The sequence below is a fragment of the Chanodichthys erythropterus genome, chromosome 4 (assembly GCF_024489055.1).
Source record: "Chanodichthys erythropterus isolate Z2021 chromosome 4, ASM2448905v1, whole genome shotgun sequence".
NCBI lineage: Eukaryota > Metazoa > Chordata > Actinopteri > Cypriniformes > Xenocyprididae > Chanodichthys > Chanodichthys erythropterus.
The window spans coordinates 23,508,508-23,525,794 of NC_090224.1; the positions used below are offsets into that span (position 1 = coordinate 23,508,508).

Here is a 17,287-nt window from a genome sequence, read left to right on the forward strand (position 1 = left end):
ACAGAACTTCCCCTGGAGAGAATCAGGAGGGTCGCGTGAATTATTAATGAAGAGCCGCTCACATCAAACGCAGGAAACGAGCGGCCACAACGAGACCGGGAAACGCTGGAGCGACGGACGCGTGTGCCGGTGAGAGTCAGCAGGAGCAGAAGCTGACGGGACGCGTCTGACGGAGCCTCAATCTGCTCCGAGTGTCGTCTCCACACACGTCTCCATCTGTCTCTCACTCTCTCCACTGCCATTAAAATATAACAGGATTTCTGACACTATGACTGCAAAACCACAGTGTGTTTTCAACAACAGTTCATGTAGAAATGAAACTCTTCACAAATCACATGCTGTTATTTTTGTCCAGTGTGAGACTGAAGAAATAACGTTGTTATTGCAAAATAAAGTCTTGAACCAATCTTAAGAGGTTTATTTTGCATTTTCAAACAGGGACATCAAATAATTATCTGAGAAAAAAAACATTTTAAAGGGTTAGTTCACCCAAAAATGAAAATAATGTCATTAATTACTCTCCCTCATGTCGTTCCACACCCGTAAGACCTTCGTTCATCTTTAGAACACAAATTAAGATATTTTTGATGAAATCCGATGCATAGCCAGCAATGACATTTCCTCTCTCAAGATCCATTAATGTACTAAAAACATATTTAAATCAGTTCATGTGAGTACAGTGGTTCAATATTAATATTATAAAGCCACGAGAATATTTTTGGAGCACCAAAAAAACAAAATAACGACTTATTTAGTGATGGCCGATTTCGAAACACTGCTTCAGGAAGCTTCGGAGCGTTATGAATCTTTTGTGTTGAATCATGATTAAGCCGTTATTTTGTTTCTCGTGGCTTTATAATATTAAAATTGAACCACTGTACTCACATGAACTGATTTAAATATGTTTTTAGTACATTAATGGATCTTGAGAGAGGAAATGTCATTGCTGGCTATGCAGGCCTCACTGAGCCATCGGATTTCATCAAAAATATCTTAATTTGTGTTCTGAAGATGAACGAAGGTCTTACGGGTGTGAAACGACATGAGTGTGAGTAATAAATGACAGAAATTTAATTTTTGGGTGAACTAACCCTTTAAGATCATACCTGTTTATTATCTTATAAATCGATTATCTAGCAACAAGACGGACGCTTGAACAATTTCTCCGTAGGCCTATTAATACCGAAGTCTGGGAGATACGAGAGATATGAAAGAAGCGTCTCTAATACCCGGAGAACAGTGTTGCTATTGACGAATTATCATTATCGACGAATAACTGACCCCGGAATGCCGCGACTGACCAATCAGAATCAAGCATTTCGGAGAGCCGTGTGTAATAAGAATCTTTACAGATTTTTTTCCATATAAAACATAAACATAACAAAACTATCATCATCATGCTGAAAAGAGAAAGAGATTTGTGAGATGGCTGAATTATTACTTTCAATATCACGATACATGAATATGATCAACAAAGAGGATCATGGTACAAACGGATTAAAGAACTGAGAAACTCTCGTCTGCAACAGAACGTTATTCCAGGAGTTTCCCTGTTCCATCAACACCTCCTGCGGCTATTATGGGGTTAATAGTGAGATGAGTGTTGCCATGGCGATGGCACAGCTCTCTGTTTGTGAAGTCACAGGACTGTGCAGTGTGTGTGTGTGTGTGTGTGTGTGTGTGCGCGCGACCTGCAGCTTCATTCAACATCAACACGCGTCTGCCAAGTGTAAAAATACCTCAGAAACAGCACAAAATTAGCATGAATAACCGTAACTGCAGTGTCTCAAATGACACACTACACACTATGTTAAGTCACCTTTATTTATACAGCACTTTTTACAAAGCAGCTTTACAGCGATAACTGGAACATATTTTTTTAGCTCTAGAGCTGTTATACCAACACTTCTTCTCATCTCTGGCCCTCGAGTTCAGCTCCGACCCGGATCAAACTCACATGCCTGTGACTTGCTAGTGATCCTGAAGACCTTGATTAACTTGTTCAGGTGTGTTTGATCAGGGCTGGAGCTCAGGAAAGAGTTGAGAACACCTGCACTGTGCACTATGTAGTATACACTAACCCAGAGTGCATGAAGTGTCCAAAGTTCCACCCTTTGTCGTTTCGGTTAATTAAAGGGGTCATGAACTGCGTTGTTTTATTGTTTTATAATGTTTCCTGGGGTGCACTTATAATGTTAGTATGCTTTTTACATCAAGAATGGTCATAATTTATAAATAATAATATCCTCTGGTTTGAACGCTCTGTTATAAGGGGCGTGTCTCTGTGAGACTTCAGTGTAAACGCCCACATCTGTGATTGGCTGACATCTTTCCAATTGAAATAGCCAAGTATTACTCAAAAACTTTTAGCATGTTTTCACTTTACAGCTGTCAAGATTAACTAATCATGAAAAGTGTTGATTACAGCATTATATTGAGATCGTGGCATGAAAGGTTGCAGTGATGATCATTGTAGTCGATCACAGACATGTTGTTGAGCTCATGAAAGCAGTGATCTCGGCATTGAAACTCAGTTTCTGCACACTAACGAATGCTTTCATCATAACTAACAGTGCAAACGATATAAAACTAAGAGATTTGTTGAATAAAACGTGAGTTTTGGCGCGAGTCACTGATAAACTCTGTTTGATTGACAGCTCCAGTGATTGTAAAGGGGGAGTTCTGTGATTGCTTTCTATATATAATTTAATCACCGTTTAAATAACAGATTATTTTCATCCTACTAAGAGAATCAAGGTGAAGTTGAGCGTTTAGTCGCTGGTTTGATTTACTGACACACACAGACAAAGATCATGTGACTGTACATGAATCATTAATATCAGATCAGGCATCAGAATGAACACAGTTACTGACATGTTGTTGCATTACTGTCGAATTCATATCGTAAAAGTCTGATAATGCCGAAATGCGATTGATTTAGCAAAGAATCCACAGTGAAATGAACCGAATACAAATAAATAAAGCTCAACTGAGACATTCACATTGATGAAAATAAATAATCATATTCCTGCATTAGGATCCTTTGAAAGGTAATGTTATTTTAGTCCTGTATCGCTCTTCTCTCCTCCTCATCTCACTCACACACCAGTGGGCGGGGCTAACGCTGCGATGATGAAGTAGGCGTCGATTTCTTCAGCGGAGGCGGAGTTTCACCTATCTATGACAGGATCAGTCGTTCTCTGGATCTGGTGTCAATAAAAGCTTTTATTGGACTAACAAGGAAGTTTTCAGTTCTGAAAACAGGATATTCTTACAGTACGATGAGCTCTTATATATCAAAAGCTCAAGGAAAAGTTGATTTGTCAATTCATGACCCATCTGAGCATCTGAAGTGCACTTTTTCTTGTTGGAATTTTCAGTGTGAACACTTTTATTAATTAATTTATTTTTTATATCACAGAACAGCATAGAACAGTGCCAGTGGCGGCTGGTGCAAAAAAATTTTGGTGGGGCACAATTAAGAAATAGAATTAATAGAAATGCAGGAATTAATAGGCTAATTGTTAAATAATTATTTAACAAGTGATATAATAATGTATCATTACTAATCTAAAACATGAAAAATTCTGTATTTAAGGCATGCATAGGACTGGGATCTAAAAAAAAAAAAAAAAAAAATCTGTATTTAATTAAACAAAAATGTATTTGTTTTTTAAAGCAGAAGTTAAATACACTCAACTAAAAAATGAAAATAAATAAAAACAAAAGAACAGACCAATTATTATTATTTTGAATACCCTACAACAGTCACTTTACACAGTTACTGCTATAGTACAAATACACTTAGTTGTATTTTCGAAATTGTACATATGGCATAATTATGTTCGCCAACAAAAACAAATTTTCAACTACAAATATTTTTAGCAAAATGTATTTTACTCAGATTGAACTCCGTCTGTTTGGCGCGCATGCGCGCGGCGGCGCTCGTTCACGGAAGTTTGTGCTTGCTGAAGACTCGTCCAGGCCTGACTGCAAAACGGAAATATTTTCTCGACTTTCTAACATTTGCAGATGGAGAATATATCTGTGAAATGTAAATAATGGACTGAGAAAATTATTGGATGTCACTTCAGCTTAAAGAAACATATTAATGGAGGTATGTTTGTTTTCACCAATCGCTACACAAGTTAAAGGTACAATTTGTGATATTTTTTTCCGCTAGAGGTCGCTAGAAGCCTATTCAAAACAAAGGCATAGTTTGATGACGCCAAGTTTTAGAGCGGAAACTTGGGACATGTGGTCTCTAACTCAACGGACGGTGCAAAAGAATAGGGATTGGAGTCTGGAAGAACTCATGTTCATGGATGCGATTATTAACGTTACTGTAGTATGAAGCAGAGCAGGACCGAGTGTTGCGGGAGCTTAACGAGGAGCTGGAGCGATTGATCAACACACGCCTCACGAGCAGCGGGACTTTTATTATGACACATGCCGCTTTTCCGGTCATGAGTTTGCGGGAGCTGTCCTTGTCGACAGAACCAGCGGCAGATGGTAAACAGTAATTATGTTCCATAAATAATTAACACAATCCACCATAAAACGTGCAAGAAGTAAATAAGGAACTGCTTGAAGCAAGCTAGTGGTTTGCTGGACGCTAGACACTACTTCTGCATTTGTCCACGGCACTGTTGTCATGTGGTTTCTACGTCAGTAAAGGCGGTAACAAAGGTAACTGACGTCATTGACAGGCGACTGCACTGCCCCGTGTCACTGTTTAGAATGGGAATTTTCTCATGATTTACAAGTAGTTCAAAACATTAGAGATATTGTTAGTAATCAGCTGGACAAAATATATAACACTAGCCTAGTGGTTTTTGGATATTTTACTGCAAAAATTTTACATATTGTACCTTTAAGGTTACGTATGATGACGAAAGCACGTTAGTGCGAGCCCTCCCGGAACCCATAGAGATTGCATTGCAGTGCCTGCAGTTCGAAAAAAAAGTTCTTTGAATGGAAGTCTATGGGAGCACTCGGGGCAAATCTCGACCAGACTGAAATTGCCCAAAAAGAGGCGGTACTCCACAGAGCGTGACTCGATGCTGATTGGACTATATCCAGAAGCAGAACACACAGCCTAGCAGTGACAGCTAGCGTAACTTTGGTTGATGTGATTGAAAAATTCGTCCCTTTCTCACTTTGGTGGTGCGTTGCCCTATTGCCCTGAACAGTGCACAGGTACGTGAACTGGGTTGCGGGCCTGATGACGCTCCCCTTACAAACGCTGGGAAGTTCATGAAACTCTGCCAAAGTGAATCTGAAAGTCAGATGTAATCAGACAGACTGAGACCCGCAGCGCGCGTGAATCCTGGTGTCGGGAGCGTTAGCGGGACACTGAGCCGTGCCAGCAGCTCCCGCGCGTTCACGGCCAACTCTCGTTTCTATTTAAACATCAACACGTATTCTCAAACGGTCCGTCTCAATTCGTGCACCTATGCACTACTCTATGCTGTTTCGTAGTACGAATAGTGCGAGTAGTGTGTTCACACTGAAAAGTGTACTTCAGATGCCTGGATGATGCACTTAATTAACATTGAATGCTGGACACTTCAGACACTTGACGGTCGCAGCTTTAATTATGCACTGGAGGGGGCGGGGCTTTCAGACTCTGATGAATGACAAAATAACCTCATAAAATAATTCATACACTACAAGTGCATATTAGTGTATAGTACATAATTTGTGACACAACAGCACACTTCATGAGCAAAACAAGTGCATACAGACTGCTGCTGGTAGAAGTAGTTAAACTAGCTGCTAAATCTCTGAATCTGAGATGGTTCTGCAGGTCTCTGAAGACCCAGGATGCTTATAGCTGTCCATTAGTGCCTGATCCAAGGCATAAAAATAGGTCAGGACTCTCTCTCTGTCTCTCTCGCTCATGTTTCAGAGGACAGGATTTCAGCTTCGTCCTGGTTGCTTTAACTTCAAACCAGTTCCGGATCCAAACACAAGCACGAGTGAAACTCAGAATCCGCTGACCTGCTCTTCCTCATGTCGTCATGAATCCGTGACAGCGGCTGTGAATGCGCTCGGGTGTGTGTTAACTGCTGTAATCACGGGTCTGATGGGGAGCAAAGCCCTTCATTTTCCAGTCCGTCTCTCATCTGGAGTGTGTGACGTGTTTAACTACACAATGACGCCCTCTAGTGAACGCATCACAACTCAGAGAGACAAAAACATCAACATCCTTTATCAATGAACGTGACATGATGGGTTTTACAGTTTTGATGTTTAATGAATCAACAGCCTGATTCCAGACAAGACCAAAGAAGAAGTTCATGTTCTCTGAGCAGATGAGTGTAACAAGCGCTTTCTCTTAAAGTAACCCATCATTCTGTCCATCATTTACTCATGTCATTCCACCTGTTTGATTTACCTACAAAAGAAGATATTTTGAGAAATGGTTGTTTTTGTTTAATGACAGAATAATGGCTCTGATGTTTGATTCCCGACGTTCCTCAAAATATCTTCTGCGTTCAGGGTTAGTAAATGATGACAGAATGATGATTTCTCCTGATCACTTACCAAAATGCAAAAATAAAATACAAACGAGGACATGCTCTATATCAACTCAAAGGACATCCAGCACACACACACACACACACACACACACACACACACACACACACACTCACACACACACACACACACACACACACACACACACACACACACACACACACACACACACACACACACACACACACACACACACACACACACACACACACACACACACACATGTTTGTTTTTGTGAATTGTGGGGACTTTCCATAGACTTCAATGCATTTTACACTGAACAAACTGTACATTCTATCCCCCTACCCTGCCCCTACCCCTAAACCTAACCCTCACAGGAAACTGTGCAAACTTTTACTTTTTCACAAAAACTCATTCTATATGATTTATAAACCCATTTACATTGTGGGGACCGCTGGCTGGTCCCCACGATGTAGGTGAACTCAGGTTTATATTACATCATGGGGACATTTGGTCCCCACAATGTAATATAAACAAAAGCACACACACACACACACACACACACACACACACACTCACACACACACACACACACACACACACACACACACACACACACACACACACACACACACACTCACACACACACACACACACACTCACACACACACACACTCACACACACACACTCACACACACACACACACACACACTCACACACACACACACTCACACACACACACACTCACACTCACACACACACACACACACACACACACACACACACACACACACACACACACACACACACACACACACACACACACACACTCACACACACATGTTTGTTTTTGTGAATTGTGGGGACTTTCCATAGACTTCAATGCATTTTACACTGAACAAACTGTACATTCTATCCCCCTACCCTGCCCCTACCCCTAAACCTAACCCTCACAGGAAACTGTGCAAACTTTTACTTTTTCACAAAAACTCATTCTATATGATTTATAAACCCATTTACATTGTGGGGACCGCTGGCTGGTCCCCACGATGTAGGTGAACTCAGGTTTATATTACATCATGGGGACATTTGGTCCCCACAATGTAATATAAACAAAAGCACACTCACACTCACACACACACACACACTCACACTCACACACAAGCACACACACACTCACACTCACACTCACACTCACACACACACACACACACACACACTCACACACACACACACACTCACACTCACACTCACACTCACACACACACACACACACACACACACACACACACACACACACACACACACACACACACACACACACACACACACACACACACACACACACACACACACACACACACTCACACACACACACACACACACACACACACACACACACACACACACACACACACACACACACACACACACACACTCACACACACACACACTCACACTCACACACACACACACCAGTGAATCTGGTTATTGGCGGACAGTGGGATGAAGCCGGTATGATCCAGAGTTTCTGTGTTAATTTCAGCGGCTCAGAAACACACCCGATACCCTGAATGTCAGATGAATGTTAGTGAAGAACTGAATGCTGGGATACGGCAGCTCTTACCTTCCAGTTCCTGGGATCCGTCCTCCTAAAATAACAGTGACAGTGAGGAGACACAAACACTGCAGCTCAACACGTGTTTCTGCAGTGCTTTAAACTTCCCGTGTGATCAAACATGTCAATGAACCGGTAAAGGTCAAGACCGTAAAACGGGTCGTACCTTCGGTTTGTCATCCAGGATTTGCTGTCGAATATCTTTATGTTTCTCCAGCACTCTCTCCAGTCGCTTGGCCTGAGCGTCTTCCAGCTGTAAAACACACACATGTAAACGCTCAATCTGCACATGAATAATACTGCCACATAAGATGTTCCTGGAACACAGAACTAGCCCTCAAATAACCATTAACTAACCCTAACTAACACCATCTATAACCCAACCCCCTTTCATGAAGCCCTGAATCTGATTGGTTGGTAGAAATCTTGATGCAGGACCAACACAGAAGCTGATCCATGTGTTTCTCCCAGAGATCCAGACCAGCGCTTCTCAACTGCTTTTCAACATTATTTATCAATCAAAAGCAGCAAAAATATCCCTAAAAATAAAATATTAAGCAGGATCACAGTCGTTTTGAAAATCATCATGGCTCTGATTGGTGATCACATGACTGATATTCAGAACAGCAGCACGACCGTCAGTGATGATTGATTAAATACTAAACCTCAATAAACTAAAAACTCACACTGAGTGACTGACAGTTTACACACAATCTCTGTGTCCATTGAAATATTCATTAAGACACGTGACGTTACTCGTTTCATTCCTGAATGAATCTGTTTTTCCTCAAATGCAGTGAATGAATGATTCATGACTCTAGACTAGAACCCGTTTCCGAGCATCAGAACTGAGCATCATTTATCACTGCTGCGGCAGTAAATAACTATCAGATTACATGGATTCATTTCACACTCAAACACAAACTCCAGTAAAGCTCTGTTTGCACATGTTTACATTCCCTTTTCAGAACTGTTAAACCTGTTCAAATCTAACATAATACAAACTGAAGATGACAGAGATTTGCTACAGTTCTACAGCAATACTATATTGAAATATAATCTGAATCTTAAAAATGAAAGACTATCAAATCAGATTCATCACCATCTGTACAAAAACACCTGTAATGAAACATGGATCATGTGACATAAACTGCAGTGAATTCTGGACAGTGGAGAGTGATTCTTGTGTTATAGACTCACTGTATAAACAGCATATAATAGCTCATTGTGTTATGTGTGACTGTGTTACTGTGTGAATGACTTGATTTGAGACGTGAAAGAAGTGTTTTGGGAGTTTTGGGATGTGAAATTCACTGCTGTGATGGTCAGGAGAACTGGGTGAGAAAGTGAGCTGAGTTTTGAGAAATGTGTCCTAGAAACTGTAATTTGTTATTTGTCGCCACCGTCAGGTGTCACTATGTTACTGCAGAAAGAGTCACTGTAATGAAGTAAAATATCTAAAATATTGGCAGCCATTAATTCACAGCATAAAATACACTGTGTTCGGTACAAACCATGTCTTCTCCTTCATTTTAAACATTGCTCTCTGTTGCTGAAAGGCTGTTTATTTTGCTGTTCGAACTCTGATGATAATTATATGATTTGCATCTTATTAATTGTGTTTAGCGTGTTTTTCTCTTCTGTGCACGAGCTGATCGTGTAATTTATTCTGAGCACTGCAGACATGGAAAAGTCCAAAATGTGCCGCTTACATGTCATATATATAATACACAGCTACTTCTGACTGTCAAAGGATAAAGAGGCTGTGTGTCTGCAGACGGTGTGATTACTGCATTTACCAGCAGTTAACTAGTCCCTGATAACCAGCATCACTCACCCGTCTGATGGACTGCACCACCTCATTCACGTGAGATCTGTTCATCTCCATCTTTCTCCTAAAGAAACAGGATGGTTCTACATGTCAGTGTGAAGATGATGGTGTTTCTGGATCAACAACAATCAACAAACACTAACTCCAGTCATGGAGCTGTGAACGCGTCTAACCTCATAAGGGTTAAAGTCACTCACTCGTCAGTCAGAGTTTTCTCCAGCGTTCTGGCTTCATGAAACTTCTCCTGTCGTCTCTTGTCCATCCTTTTCTTCAAGTCTTTGTTTTCTCTGAAGAAAATGAAATCAGAATCACTCAAAAGAAGATATTTTGAGGAACAATCAACATCACACTCCAATAAATGGAGAAAAAACACAGAGAGATTTTGATCTTCTCAGAATATCTTCTGTGTTCTTCTGAATGAATGCTTTAATGTCTCCAGTGAAGTGCAGTGATGTTGACTAACTTCTCGCACAGATCTTTGAGTTTCTTCAGCTGGTTACTCTGACACTCCTCCGCCACGGCCGACAGCTTCTCAACCAGCTGCGGATGAAGACAAACCCAACATGAGCGTTAGTGACTGTGTTCATACTAACCCTAACCCTAACTAGATAAAGCCCAAACCATTATAATGTGGTTAAGAAAAACATGCAGTTAAAGATTCACAAATGACAATTTAATAAAAATTCATTTTGTGTTGAGGGTACAAGTGAAAATATTGGTAAAGCAGCCAAATAACAGTGTGTACGTGATTTGTCCAGGTTCGTGTGCACACGTGAGCCCCTTTATTTCACACTGAGCATCCTGTAATCATCGGTGTTTCCGGCGGACGGTAGTTACCAGTCGGACGTGTTCTCGTTTGAGGTACTTCTCGCTGTAGAACTGCTCCTGTCGCAGCGTGAGGAGCTGCTGCTGCTGCTGCTCCTTCAGTTCACTCTGTTTCTCAGCTCTCTCCTGCTCCAGCGCCGTCAGATCCGCATCCTGATCACAGACGCTCCTGCGGGGACACGAGCGTTCAGACGGCACAGAACCAGCGCCGACACGGGCCGATCGCAGGGAAACTCACCTCTTCTGCAGGGCCGACCTGCGGCGCAGGAACTCGCTGTGCAGCTGCTTCTGTTTGGCCGCGTGTTCGTTGATCAAGTCGTTCGTTTTCTTGTTGTGCTTCTTCATGAGATCCTTTAATTCTTTGTACTGCCTCTTCTGCTCCCTCGAATAACCCTTCAGCTGCTTCAGTTCATCTACAGTCTGAGCCTCCACCTCTGTCACACACACACACACACACACACACACACACACACACACACACACACACACACACACACACACATACACACACACACACACACACACACACACACATGTTTGTTTTTGTGAATTGTGGGGACTTTCCATAGACTTCAATGCATTTTACACTGAACAAACTGTACATTCTATCCCCCTACCCTGCCCCTACCCCTAAACCTAACCCTCACAGGAAACTGTGCAAACTTTTACTTTTTCACAAAAACTCATTCTATATGATTTATAAACCCATTTACATTGTGGGGACCGCTGGCTGGTCCCCACGATGTAGGTGAACTCAGGTTTATATTACATCATGGGGACATTTGGTCCCCACAATGTAATATAAACAAAAGCACTCACACACACTCACTCAAAAACACAATCACACACACTCACACACACACTCACACACACACACACACTCACACACACACACACACACACACACACACACACACACACACACACACACACACACACACACACACACACACACACACACACACACACACACACACACACACACACACACACACACACACACACACACACACACACACACAGTGGGTTTTCATGTTTTATGGGGAGCTCTAATCACCGTTTCCACCTGGATTAACATCATCATCTGGACCACTGAACACAAGCGTCTGTCTCACCTGAGATCAGATCAAACTCCGTACCTGTTAAAACGCTCTGCACGACGTCCTCAGGCTTCACGACAGGTTTGACCGACCCTGAAACACACAGAGAGACGATGAGCTGCTGATTCTCCGGCGGGCAGCCGGCTGCTGGACGCGGTCACACACCTGAGGATGGAGTCTGCTGACTGACCACGGAGGGTTTGGGCGAGACTCTGTCGTGGTTCAGCCCGTTCTCTGCTGCCGCGGCCGGGTTCGGGTCAGGCGTGACCTCTGACACCAGATCTCCACCTCCATTCACCTGCACCAATCAGAAGCAAACCAATAAAACCTAAAGATCTACCGGTGATGAAGCACAGCTGACGTGAATCGTGACGCGGGACGGGTCATTTTCACTGAGGACGACTGGAGTATAATATTGACCAATCATTTTATAAAACTCACAATGAACCAGAAACTACAAAAACTATAATATGTCCATGTTTATTTATGGTCTTTTCTAGGACTGGAAACTACAACAATAAAATTCCCTGTTGCACTGTTACTGACAGACCACCGAGATGTTCTTAGTCTTGTACACTGAGACACTATGACATATAATGATCAAAAACGATCATACCTGCATGGCTGTCCAGAGCGTGTAAACATAGCGATGGTAACCCACCCTCAGCATGGCTAAACTGACACTCAGACTAGCGTTCACCTGTCAGGTGTATAACCTCCACACCTGACTGCACCGCTGCTAGTGACTCACGCTGACTCGGCTTTACTGATAAAGAGAGAAGGATCCTCCAACAAAACCAAAATCAAGATAAAACCTCAAACTCTATTTCTTATTTTAATCCGTTCCCTCATCTCCTGTCATTTCTATTGAAGAACCAGGATTCTCACTGCTGTATGAGAAACAAATGTTATTTCTAGAGATGGAAAAGTCATCCTAAGATCATTTTCTAATTATGTCAAGCTTTTACTGTGTTTTATCTAGTTTAAATAGACCTTATCCCAGAATCACAGACGACTGGAACAGTCATGTAAATTCAGTGTGAACCCTGAAAAATATTCATGAACTAAGAGAAGTGCAGACTCAGAGAACACGCCTGTCGTCATAGAGACACAGACACGCCTGGCAACTGAACTGCACTTTAACAACACACCAGAATCACACACACACACACACACACACACACACACTGGAGAAACAAGTTCCCCAATTCACAAACCAACTCAAAGACTTTAACCAGATACAACAAAAGGTCCAACAGGTGAAGAAATCGGGCTTCAACTACCAAGGCCCGTTCACACCAAAAAAAATAACTATAAAGATAACTATAATGATAATTATATTAGCATGCACATCAGTGCACAATATTGTTCTGTCTATTATAAGCGCTGCATTTTTGTCGTCTGTCGCTTTAAATGATCAAACTCTTTAAAGGGTTATGCCCGTTTTTACAAGATGTCTGGTGTCTCCAGAATGTGTCTGTCAAGTTTCAGCTCAAAATGCCCCACAGATCATTTATTATTTGCCCATTTTTGAATGGAAGGAAAAACATGTACTTTACGGAGCATATTCTCTCAGAGATGAATTTCAACATCATATGCTGATAACGCTTAATTTATTCCATTATTTCTCTTTTGGCCTGTATATATGGTGAAACAAATGAGAATATTATTAATATTTTGTGTTAAACAGTTTTTTTAAAGTTGGTGTTTGAAGTAGCGTTTAAAGGTGCCATCGAACGTTTTTTTACAAGATGTAATGTGTTCACACCGAACGCGAATAGAGCGTCTGGCGCGAATGATTTCAATGTTAAGTCAATGTAAAGACGCGTTTACGCGCGTCTGGAGGTCTTGCGGCGCGAATGAGGCGTTTAGCGCGGCGCGGAAGACGCGAATTCGCCTCATTCGCGCGTCTAGTTCGCGCGAATGACGCGAATTGAGCGTTTCGCGCGATACGCGCGAATGGTGCTTTTTGTGCATTTAGCGTTTGACGCGAATTCGCGTCTGACGCCCGAGTTGAAAAATTTGAACTTTGGCGTAAATTCGCGCCGCGTTAACCAATCAGGAGCCTGCTTGCTGCTGTGGCGGCAGGCCCGCCCGGAGTCACTCATTCAAAATGGAGGAACGACTGATATTATCAGTGAGCAGTCACCCAGAGATTTATGACACAAGTTCATACTTCAGACAGGAATAAAAAGGACCTCGCTTGGAAGAGTGTCGGTGAGGAGATTGGGCTACCTGGTAAGTTGTAAATACACATTTTACTTTTGAGTCACGTACACGTTTATCGACCCGTGGCCTTCCCGCGACGCTGACTCCTACGCCGCTGTTCTGCTCTCCAGAGCAAATACAAAGCGGTAGCTCTCTCGATGAACGCACGATCAACATCAGCCATCTTGACAACCGCCTAGCACTTGCCCCTCCCACAAGAAGCGGATTTCGCCTCGGACGCGCGTCAATTTCGCAAACGCTTGTTTTTTACGCGCGTCTATTTCGCTCTAGACGCGCGAATGCATTCAAAATGTTCAAGCGGCAAACTAGACGCGGTAGACGCGAATTTGACGCTCTATTCGCGTTTGGTGTGAACGCAGCATTAGTCTAATGCTGCGTTCACACCGAACGCGTCTGGGGAGTCAAATTCGCGCCAGATGCGTCTAGTTGTACGCTTGAACATTTTGAAGTCAGACACTTCAGACGCGCGTAAAATTCGCTCAATTCGCGCGTCTAAACAAAGTGTGTTCAGAAGCGAATTCGCGTCATGGGAGGGGCTTCCATCTCTTTCTGCACAGATCCTCTGAATAAACACATCATATTGTCAGTTGGAAACTATAGCGGCAATTTAATAACTAATAATAATAAATAACTAATAATAAAATAAAAAAAATAAAATAAAATAAGAAAAATATTTTTCTAACTAATAATAAAATCATGCAAAGCGTTTTATAACTAACCAGATTGTCCGATTTCTTCGCTTATCCTCTTCCAGGCAAGGTTCTTTTTATTCCTGTCTTGATAAAAATATGATGACATCATAGGTGGCCACACACAGACTATTATCTTTGTTCTGGTCTCCACCGCTGATCACGTCATAAACACGTTACCAAAGCAGAGTCCCTGATTGGTTAACGCGCCACGAATTTATGCCAAAGTTAAGATGTTTCAACTCGGGCGTCTAGGCCGTCAGACACTCAATTCGCGCTGCGCCATTCGCGTGTCAACGGGCAATTCGCGCCGCGCTATACGCTTGATTCGCGCCGCGACTAGAAGCGCGTTTACATTGACTTAACTTGTAAATCAGACGCCCCAGACGCGTTCAGTGTGAACGCAGCATAAGGTGTCCCCTGAATGTGTCTGCGAAGTTTCAGCTCAAAATACCCCATAGATTTTTTAATTAATTTTTTTAACTGCCTATTTTGAGGTATAATTAGAAATGCGCCGATTCAGGCTGCTTCCCCTTTAAATGCTCGCGCTCTCCGACCCCCCCCCCCCGAGCTCTCGACTCTATCATTGCATAAAGAAAGTTCACACAGCTAATATAACCCTCAAAATGGATCTTTACAAAGTGTTCGTCATGCAGCATGTCTAATCGCGTAAGTACGGTATTTATTTTGGATGTTTACATTTGATTCTGAATGAGTTTGATAGCGCTCCGTGGCTAAAGCTAACATTACACACTGTTGGAGAGATTTAATAAAGAATGAAGTTGTGTTTATGAATTATACAGACTGCAAGTGTTTAAAAATGAAAATAACGACGGCTCTTGTCTCCGTGAATACAGTAAGAAACGACGATAACTTTAACCACATTTAACAGTACATTAGCAACATGCTAACGAAACATTTAGAAAGACAGTTTACAAGTATCACTAAAAATATCATGCTATCATGGATCATGTCAGTTATTATTGCTCCATCTGCCATTTTTCGCTGTTGTTCTTGCTTGCTTACCTAGTCTGATGATTCAGCTGTGCACAGATCCAGACGTTAATACTGGCTGCCCTTGTGTAATGCCTTGAACATGGGCTGGCATATGCAAATATTGGGGGCGTACATATTAATGATGTTGAGATTCGCCTGTTCTTCTGAGGTCTTTTAAACAAATGAGATTTAAATAAGAAGGAGGAAACAATGGAGTTTGAGACTCACTGTATGTCATTTCCATGTACTGAACTCTTGTTATTCAACTATGCCAAGATAAATTCAATTTTTAATTCTAGGGCACCTTTAATTTTCATCGATGACTGCAGTTAGTGTTAGGAAATATTATAGACTGTTAATAATTTTAATTATAGGCCTATAATTTGTATAATAGATCTAAAAAATGTTTAAAACATTTTCAAAGATGAGCTAATAGCCTAAACTTTTATTATCCTCACAGCACGTCAGGTAGGCGTCATGTGAGTATTCAACTAAGTTCTCTTTCATGTGTTATTGCGCTTAAACTGTCAAAAACACACAAAGTTCACATAAACACAATTGGTTATGTCTGTGAACATAAACAGCAGGAAAAGAAATCGCATGTGTATATTAGATCTGTGTATTAAAGTGACAGCAGCGTAATATACAGTATCTACTGCTGTATCTGCTGTTAACATGAATCAAACAAAAGAAAAACAGAAAATCACTCACTGCTCTTGACTGAATAACTTTAGCAGCTTTAATAAGAACACATTTCTAACTTCAATGCTGCTGTTAAATGCTCTGGTGAGGAGAAACATGTACGGCACACTCAGGGGAGGGGCTAAGCTAATCGGGTGGAGTCCATCAGCAGTCATGGGCGGGGCCTGTGCAATGTGACGTCACACTGGAGCACATTCCTGCATGGCTCATTTTGAGACACAGTTTCAGATTTATGGGGAAAATAAGAAATGCATTGGCTGGATTTTTAGCACATTAGGGTGGTTGTGAACACACACTGCGGACACTTAAATATGTTCAAAAACAATATAAAAGTGAATTTTGCATAATAAGTCCCCTTTAAAGAAGGATGGATTCTGATTGGCTGACAGTGTTTTTATCACTCATCGTTCTGAAAGTGATTCCAATGATGTTGGTTCTCTGTGCCATTATTGTTGTAGTTGTGAAGTGTAAAACCGCTCATCATTTACATTCGCTTCATATTTCTAAACAAAGTCTTTGTACACTGAATTCAGTCACTGTCTGGAATAATTGTGCAATAATAAAAACGCACCTGAACTCACTCACCTGCTCTCCGTCGGCCTCCTCCTCCTCCTGTGTCAGAGCCGCCAGCTGACTGGCTCTCTGCTCCATCAGACTGACATACAGGATGGGATTGGACAGAGCCTCGATCACATCTGACACCACAAACACAGTCAGGACATGTGCTGAACTCTTTCAGAGGAGCTCGTGCGCAGATATGAGACTCAAAAAATGCAACAAAAGCAAAATGAC

The 17,287-nt window shown here is 41.8% G+C and overlaps 1 protein-coding gene across 2 annotated transcripts in view; it reads right to left on the reverse strand.

Annotated features, from left to right (window-relative positions):
* The window catches only part of plcb1l (phospholipase C beta 1-like), a 73,718-nt gene that overhangs the window by 4,455 nt on the left and 51,976 nt on the right, over window positions 1-17,287 (reverse strand). Inside the window, exons 24-33 of one of the 2 annotated variants that reach the window (XR_010894986.1) lie at window positions 17,081-17,190; window positions 12,045-12,177; window positions 11,919-11,972; window positions 11,018-11,213; window positions 10,792-10,948; window positions 10,418-10,494; window positions 10,128-10,241; window positions 9,961-10,018; window positions 8,290-8,376; window positions 8,133-8,157 (exon numbers count right to left, since the gene is read on the reverse strand). Coding sequence is in view for 1 of the 2 variants with exons in the window: in XM_067384602.1 (XP_067240703.1) it covers window positions 8,290-8,376; window positions 9,961-10,018; window positions 10,152-10,241; window positions 10,418-10,494; window positions 10,792-10,948; window positions 11,018-11,213; window positions 11,919-11,972; window positions 12,045-12,177; window positions 17,081-17,190 (962 nt within the window). In the remaining variant the exon portion in view is untranslated. The remainder of the gene's footprint in view (window positions 1-8,132; window positions 8,158-8,289; window positions 8,377-9,960; window positions 10,019-10,127; window positions 10,242-10,417; window positions 10,495-10,791; window positions 10,949-11,017; window positions 11,214-11,918; window positions 11,973-12,044; window positions 12,178-17,080; window positions 17,191-17,287) is intronic. The other variant, XM_067384602.1, reaches the window with a different exon arrangement.